The sequence below is a fragment of the Papaver somniferum genome, unplaced genomic scaffold, assembly GCF_003573695.1.
Source record: "Papaver somniferum cultivar HN1 unplaced genomic scaffold, ASM357369v1 unplaced-scaffold_115, whole genome shotgun sequence".
Taxonomy (NCBI): domain Eukaryota; kingdom Viridiplantae; phylum Streptophyta; class Magnoliopsida; order Ranunculales; family Papaveraceae; genus Papaver; species Papaver somniferum.
Genome location: NW_020620492.1, coordinates 4,944 through 13,440, shown reverse-complemented (window position 1 = coordinate 13,440; position 8,497 = coordinate 4,944). Strand labels below are relative to the sequence as shown.

General features: G+C 38.4%; 1 protein-coding gene across 1 annotated transcript; it reads left to right on the top strand.

Annotated features, from left to right (window-relative positions):
* The first annotated feature begins 5,182 nt into the window (after positions 1-5,182).
* LOC113329043 (uncharacterized 38.1 kDa protein-like) lies at positions 5,183-7,710 on the top strand. Its single transcript, XM_026576016.1, has 9 exons — positions 5,183-5,505; positions 5,632-5,687; positions 5,831-5,945; positions 6,037-6,159; positions 6,240-6,427; positions 6,515-6,574; positions 6,678-6,837; positions 6,966-7,034; positions 7,135-7,710. The coding sequence occupies exons 1-9, from the start codon at positions 5,371-5,373 to the stop codon at positions 7,234-7,236; spliced, it is 1,008 nt and encodes a 335-aa protein (XP_026431801.1). The 5' UTR covers positions 5,183-5,370; the 3' UTR covers positions 7,237-7,710.
* The last annotated feature ends 787 nt before the right edge of the window (positions 7,711-8,497 follow it).

The window sequence follows — 8,497 nt, the reverse complement described above, 5'->3', positions numbered from 1 at the left end:
CCGATCTCGGAAGCATGTACCACCATAATATGGGCATTCACACGGTATATATTTTAAGCGAGTATGTTGGATGTGATGGTGGTAAAGAGTATGTCTGATTGGTGATGGCTTTCAGAATCGCTTAAAGGATTAAGCATGTTAATCATAGTGAAAATGTCTGATGAATTTTTTCAGATACACGGTAATCATGACGTTTGCTGGAGTATGATATTGGAGCTAATTCTTCCTTTCTGGGTTAGATTTCAATATGTTGTTAGCTTACTAGTTAGGTGGAGCTGGCGGTGATTCTTCTGGATGGTTCTCTTGGTGATCAATGGTGGAGTCTGTGCAAGGATTCATTGATAGCGATTGAAGATTTTCATGGTGTTTGTGAAACGTGGCCAGATTCACAGGTGTGCTTCATGAAGATGATGGTTTGAAGACTTTTATCAACGTCATGGCATTTTGGTCGAAGAGATGGTTCTATGAAAATGGAAGTTCGGTGTGAGCTTCAAAGGTAATTCTACGGTTATATAGAGATGGCGAAACACTTTGGTGGAAGATGGAGGTGATTTCCTATGATCGTCTCATGCTTGAAAGTATGATCCGAGGTGCAGATTGTTAGTTTGAGACGGTGGTTTAAGGTTTGACCTTTTGGTCGATTTGTATTGGTGCAAACTTGTTCCTAAAGTTTAGGAATTAACTTAAGAGCCAAGTTAGGAAAAATAGCTTGTTCCTAAATCTAAGGTTTCTTAAGGGTAAAGTTTGTGTCTTCTATATATAGGACTAGAATTGTAGGTTTATTGAAATCCAACCTAGAAAAGTGGTAAATTCTTGTGATTAGGATTTTGGTCTCTTTGTTGGGAGGATCGACAGCTACCGTGAAGGTCAATATCCGTGTGGGAGAAAAACTTGTAGAGAGAGGATTTTGGTGTTCTAGTATTTAGGGTTTGGGGCTTTTCCCTAAACCTAGGTTCTAGCAATTCCATGTTTCTTCTCTGTTACTAGCAGGGGTGAAGACAGTGTAGAAGAGAAGACATGAGGCTGGTTTGAGGAATGCTTAGAGAATTGATTTCTATGGTTTCTTCGATGGTGTTCTCAGGTATGTCTTGTTAACTCTTTGTGTCTTGTCTTGGGTTGCGGAAAGAACATGTAATGATCTTTGATTATAATGGAATTTTTTCTAGTGGTGTTGGCCGTGGATGTAGCCTGTAAAGGTGAACCACGTATATCATGTGTTGTGGTTGTGTGCTTCTTTATCTTCTGTCACTTTTATTATTTTTCTCATGTTTGGTTCAAATCACCAATTACCCTTTGTGATCCTGTGTTCCGCTGCGCTCGAGGGGTGCCAATTTTCCCAACATCCCAGTCCCTGTGATAACAGAAAAAAAGCTGATGGCCTTCATTTCCAGCTAGCACGTGCATATGCATGTGCGGAGCAATCTTGTATAACACAATATGAAGTGATGAACCAGACCTGTACATATGTAAGCTTATTCACCAATTTCCCAATGATGGGACCAAACAATGTCGTAGAAGAAATTTCCACAACACCATATACTGCGGTAAGCAGTTAAGAATCCGGCAAAATGTTGATCATGTATAAACCGACTGAGAATTCCCACATCCTACAAACAACAAAAGGATTAGAACGCGCGGCATATCAAACTTATAAACCAATAAGTTGCAAATTGGAGACCGGTTGACTTTTGTCAGGATTCAGGATCATTCATGCACCCCATCTTGCTAGGGGGTGGCCCAGGTAAAACGCAAGATTTTTTTTCTCTAAGGTTGGTTTTCCAATTAGTTTTATGGAAGACACTCTGGTGGAGTTAACGAGATAAATTCAATAGGTATTGATTAGTAGGAACCGGTTGAGAAAAAAAAGAAAGAATGGTTTCATCCAGAGATTCGAATCCAACTGTGGGCTTTCTGCGTGTGAGGCAGATGTGATAAGTGAAAACTATAGGGAGACCCATTCTCCCAGACTTTTCTACTATGAAACCGACGCTCAGAAAAACACAGGCGCGCACCCATTTTCTGTAAGAAAATTATTCTCAAACACATAATTTCTGAAATTATGTTTCGGTCTTTTTTTTTCTTCTTCTTCTTCTCAGATTCGTATCTCCCTACAGCTTTCTTTCCTATCTATCGACGTAGTCCAAAATCTCGATTGAGATTAGAAATTGCAGCAACCAAGTTGGTCCGTTTGTCAACTGGATTGGGTGTGTTCAAGGGTTCGTTTGTGATTCGAATCATATACAGTTGAGGTAATGTCTGAGAGGAAGAAGTTAGGGTCTGATCTGTTGATGTAATTGATTATGAATGAAGTTTTAGAAGATCAGATAAGGAATTTGGTGAAGTTGCAAAACTGAAATCAACAAAGAAAAGGGGATCTGGGACTGATTGATTAAATGGTTTTTGGTGGTTGTGTTCGAAGAATCGGGAGCTCGAGATGATGTAGAAGTTTGGGTTGTATTTTAACTCAAGAGAGCCAGGAAAGAAGAATTTCTTACATCCCCTCTTTTCTCTGTCCAAGAGATGTTGTTGATGTGGTTGATTGTGATAGTAAATGTTGATGAATGAGTCTAGTTTATAATTCCTGGAAGAAGTGGAGTTATTGGGCTTTGTTGAATGTGAAATTGCAGGAATTGGAGAGCTGAAGGAGATGGTTTCTCAACATACAACAACACCATCAGGTAGCGTATATCAACTGTTCGACAGAAAAGCTGAACCACCATCTTATTACCACCTAGTTCGCAGCTGTTACAATGGTTGCTGCTATGGGCATTGTTGATTATATGGGTCGTGTAAGAAGAGGAGAATAAACAAATGCTGCTGCAGATGTTTGTGTGGGTGTTGTGTGTTGTTGCCGTGGGTTTGAAACCAGCAAGATATCGAAGGATACATGTTGTCTATGGTGAGGGTTTGGTACAGTTCTGGCCGCGAGAAAAGGGTGCAGAGTGATTCGCAAATTTGGTTAGTGCTGTGGAAGATTTGGTCAAGGCTAAACAACAAGAACATAACCAGCTGCAGCTGCTTGACCGCACCGTTTCCTTGCTAGTTTGTTGTGCGTTTGTGGGATGATTACAAGGGTTGTTTGCAGCGGATGTGGCGATAATTAGAATCCAGTAGGGTGAGCTAACTTGGGTACCAATTTGTTTCAGCATCGGATAGAGTTTGGGTCCTTGAAAATATCTAAGAAAGAGTGTAGCTGCCGTCAGTTTTATGAGATGAATGGCTGCAGATTGGTGGTGTTTAGTGTTTGTATCGATCAAGGATTGTTGGAGGCGGTTTATGGTGCGACATTACAGGGTTTAGCACATCAGGTTTTGACAGAAGAAGCATTATCAACGCCAGCTTGGTTTGCTGCCAGGATTTGACTTGAATCTATGATGTTTTATTCTGCGTCTGCAACAATGGATATGAGGGTGTGCTTGTTGTCCGAGATTGAAGAGTCTGATTTTTGTCGAGATATAGATGGGGAGTTGTGAAGTTGGTGGCTAGTTATGCATGACACGTTGTTATGACTACATAACATGTCAAGATCAGGTTTGGTTTTTAGTCTGTTGGGTGTTGTTTTAAGTTGTTATGCAGCTATGAAAATGGATGCATAACCTGTTATGCATCTACAAAATTTGTGGCATAACTTGTTATGCAGTCCAAAAAACGGTTGCATAACACGTTATGCATCAACTTTTTCGTCACTATTGAAACCAACAAAAACAAAGACTGCACAACTTGTCATGCACCTACGATAATATCTGCATAACATGTTATGCAGTCGTGAAAATTGATGCATAAACTGTTATGCATCCGAAAATATGGCTGCATAATGCATTATGCATCGAGAAATTTGTTGCACAATCTTTTATGCATCGAGAAAATAGATGCATAACCTGTTATGCATCCGAAAATATGTTTGCATAATGCATTATGGATCAATTTTTTATATACGCACTAAAATCAACCAAAACAATGGCTACATAACTTGTTATAGATGCATAATTTGTTATGCAGTCGAGAAAATGGTTGCATAATTCGTTATGCGTCTGCAGAATGTGTTATGCATCTTTTTTGGTGGTTGCATAATGGTTATGTAGTCAGTTTTCAAAATTTTGCCTAAAATGATGATCACCTCCGATTTTTTCGTGAAAAACAAAAATTTAATATTGTTGTTTGTATTCGTTGCGTAGCTCTCTTAAAAAGATTTCCAACGATATAAAATTTGTAAAATTCCAAGGCGCGGATTTTTAGATATGTTATATCCAAGTTGCGTTGCCAATTATACCCCTGATACATAACCCGTCATGCGGATGCATAATCCGTCATGCATACATTTTTAATAATTTCATATAATTATGGGTGTCACGATACCTAAAATTATTTGTGGATCTGAGAATGAGAATATTTTTTTTTTGGGTCTTCCCCTAATTTCCCCATGTGATAACCAACTACACCACGGAACTCTTTTTTGTCTTATTTCAACTAACGGAGAAATAGTGAATGGTCTTATCAATACCCAAATTACCTGGTTTTCATATTTAACCACAAATTAGTCCAGCTTACATTTCTTTTGAAGCATCTATCCAACTTACTTGTGTATGGGTAAGTATCCTCTAATATAAACCGTCCATATAATCAAAAACCTTAATCACAAGCAAGCATCATAGCAGATGGGGCGGCGCCTTTGCCACCGGGTTGGCCGAATGTTTTTAAACTTAATTAACGGACACATTTAATTATGCTGTCACTAAGAAGGCACTGGGGGTTATGTAATATACTGTTCTTTTCTAATTACATAATTAATTAATTCTTTGAAATATTCGATATGTTCCTGGAAATTCTTGTTCTTGTTTGGACATTTGTATCTATACACATCAGGATCCGTATTCACCGATCTCTGTGTTCCGAGTCGTATGAGTTGTCAATTAGTGTCCTTTTTTTTAGCTACCACAAGACACACGACTAAAATGCATGAATGACTGGTCTTATGTCGACCTATGGTTACAACCGATGGCCCAAGTGGCCACAGTGTTTTACTTCCCAACTTAATGAATGGAGGACTCTTTCTTACGTCAAGGACTAATAAGGACATGCAACTCAATCATACGGTGAGACGTGCCAAAGGGTTGTCTTATTGGTTACTTAATCTGTTGAAAATGATTCTCATGAATTGGTTACTTAAGTCAAACTCTCTAGCTGTGAAAATATCCCACCAATCTTTCAATCCCCATCCATTCTTAATTTCAAAGTATTCATTCATTCCGTTCTTGTCTTTCTATTTTATAAATTTCTCCCATTCCTAATTTCAAAGTATTCATTCATTCCGTTCTTATCTTTCTATTTTATAAATTTCTCCAAATTCTTGTTTGATTTTCACAAAAGAGGATGGGAAATGCTATAAGGTATTTAGCTCATGAAGCAATTCATCATCATCATTCACATGGTGCTTCATCCACAGATACTACTGCTGGTGTTTCAGCTCTAGCTCATGATCTAAATCAGTTTGAGCTCACATCTGAGGTACAATTCAGAAGCTATATAGCTGCAATTTAGATATGATCAGTACTTCAGTAGTTAGCTCTTTGTTTTTGGTAATTATAATTTTAATTAACATCTAATTTAGTTTTTTTATTTTGGTTTTAATAGGTTCCTGAAGGACTTAGTCAGCATGTTGTATCATCAAAGAAAGCTCAAGCTAATTGGTACAAGTTCAATCCTATTGTGTTATTATTGAATTTCAGTCGTCTACTGGGTTAAGTTGTATCAAGAATTTAGGATTTGATCTAAATAAACTTAAACTTAATTACATTTGTAGTTTGAATTTATTGTTGTTGAAATGTTGAAGGTACACCAAACTACTGCAGACATGGCAAGAAGCAAAACCAGCGCCGGAAACACCGGAACAAGTATCTGCACTTGTCATTCAGACCTTGAAGCATCACAAAAAGGATGATGTAGAGGTATGATATACATTGATGTCTATAGACATTATGCTATTGTGAAGCCTTTAGATGAATAAAAATGCTAAAGGCCGGGTTGTTTTTGGTGTAGGGATTGTTGAAGTTTTACGGACTTCCGCTTCAAGATAATCCGCAGGTTGAAAGTCCTGATCCTGTCGTGGTAAATCCTACTTCACTACCTGAAGGAGTGAAGTTTGAATTACATACACTTCCGGTGAGATCATATTCCTTAAAATTTAATTCCTGATCCCTCTTTTGATTTAATTTTTCACAATGTTAACATATGTTTACTAGGTGGATGCAAAAGCTATTCCTGATGGGGATACCATAACCGTCTATGTTAGCGCTGCAGACCCTAGAGAAGCACCAAGTGTGCCCAAGGCTGTAAGAGTTGCAGCATCACAACGAGCGAAAGCACGTGCGTCCAAGGATTACCCAAAGGCAGATGCACTTCATAAGACCATTATCGAAGCTGGTTATAGGTCTTGCTCCTTCCAACTTAATGTGTTTCCTCGGCTATAACTATCACTGCAATTTGCTCTTATTTATGGGTTTCTTGTTATGCGTAGAGTACTACCTGGTTCCAACGATGAGGATATCCTTGCAAAAAAGTATCGCGTTAGATTGAGGTAAACACAGTATGACCTTACTTGATTACTACTTAGAATTGAGGGTGTCCATATTGATATCGTTCTAACGTCTGTGGAGCGTTTTTATTAAATCATAAAACAGTGGAATTGATTGCCCAGAGAGTAAAATGCCGTTTGGACAAGAAGCCAAGCAAGAACTTATTAAGCTGGTTCAAGGCAAATGTTTGATAATTCACGTGTATACTGAGGATCGTTACGGTCGAGTTGTAGGAGACATTCATTGCAATGGAAAATTTGTACAGGTAACAACATATACATCACATACTAGCGGTTCTCTTGGTTAGATTCATGGGACCGAACATCTTCGATTTTCCTTTCCAAATGTCATTCTTGTTTCTGATTTTTCATATATTACCTTCCCATCCTACAGGAAGTGATGCTCAAGAAAGGGTGTGCATGGCATTATGCAGCGTATGACAAGCGCCCTGAACTCATAAAGGTTAGTAGATGAATTCTCCTAGATCCAAAATATTCGATTTATCTCCAAACCAACCATATCTAATTGTACTCATATTGCAAATGACTGTTGCTGGAATTAGTGGGAGAATGCGGCTAGAGCTAAACAGGTTGGATTATGGGCGTCGCCGAACCCAGAAAAGCCATGGGAATGGAGAAAAAACAAACGCGACGGAAATTGCTAACTTGTAGTACTTTATAATATGGGAAGTCCAATCTGGAATTGCAAACGTATATTGCCATTGTTGTAAAACTAGGTTACCGGTTCCAGACTGTAGAGTGTTCTGTTTCCAGTGAGAGGCTCGGGGAACTGGAACACAATGCGTCATTGAGACTTCATATTATCAACATATAAGTTGGCTGTCTCATTTGGGTGATTACACAAACTTATAATTCTAAACTGAAAAATAAATATGAATTTGTTGTTTAGCACTACTAATATCCCAAAAAGTAGTGAACCGTTGTTTAGACTTCATAAAAACTAGTGTCTTACCCGTGCGTTGCACGGGGCTAAGTTAGTTGTGGTGTAATTGGTGCTGAAAAATGAAGAGACGGGTCTCTCCCAGAGTGTCTACTTGCAGATCAGATGGTTGTATCTGCGAAAATGTAGAGGTCGTAGAATGTTTGATACTTTATAAATTTTTACATTTTTAATCGTATCAAACAGAATATTTTTGCTTGTGACAATTTCTTTTTTCCACAGGACGATATCTAACAGAATTAATTGAAATGACCCTGCCAACACTTATCATCATCGCAAAACTTCTAAAACACCATAATGAGCTGCCTCAGTAGGAAGGCTTCAGCCTTTCAAGAACGTCTGCAGCTGAAACCATACTTCCCAATTGGAATTGGCATGATATTAATCTCAAAACATTGATTTGTCCCTTGCAGCAATGTGTTTCCCCACCATGTCCTTCAAAACCATGTGCCTAAATTGGATGTCTTACTGCAAGTATCCGTAAAATGAGTTCTTTGATTTTATAAGTTCTAACGAAAACATTTATTCCCAGTTCATTTCCTGAACTTCCCGGATGCATCATTGAACTAAGATGGGTGTGTCACTATCCACGTAATATCCATCCAAATGTCTTTGCATATATAGTATACGTCTCGCATCCTTGTACTAACACGTTGTGGCTGCTAAATCAACTTTCCTTGGCAACTACTGCCAACTTTAATGTCGACATACACCTGAGCAGTTAGGGTTAGTGGCAGTAGCAGGTGTTATTTATACTTCTGCACAATTTTTGCTCTTTCGAGTCCTGGTATGTGGTAAGAAAAAATTTCCTTTTCAGGGACCAAAAAAAAAAATTAGCTTACAATGATTAAATGTCAATAATCAGTCTTGGTTATATATGTGTATGTGTAATTGTGCACAGCAGAAGACTACCAAAGTTTCGCGACAGACCTGCAACAGATATGGTACCCAACACAAACAAACCA

Bases quoted from the DNA above. Each gene is read 5' to 3' on its own strand.
- LOC113329043 (XM_026576016.1), top strand. From the start codon at position 5,371: ATGGGAAATGCTATAAGGTATTTAGCTCATGAAGCAATTCATCATCAT. The intron at 5,506-5,631 runs GTACAATTCAGA...TGGTTTTAATAG, and splicing joins AGTTTGAGCTCACATCTGAG to GTTCCTGAAGGACTTAGTCA. The intron at 6,838-6,965 runs GTAACAACATAT...CCCATCCTACAG, and splicing joins GCAATGGAAAATTTGTACAG to GAAGTGATGCTCAAGAAAGG.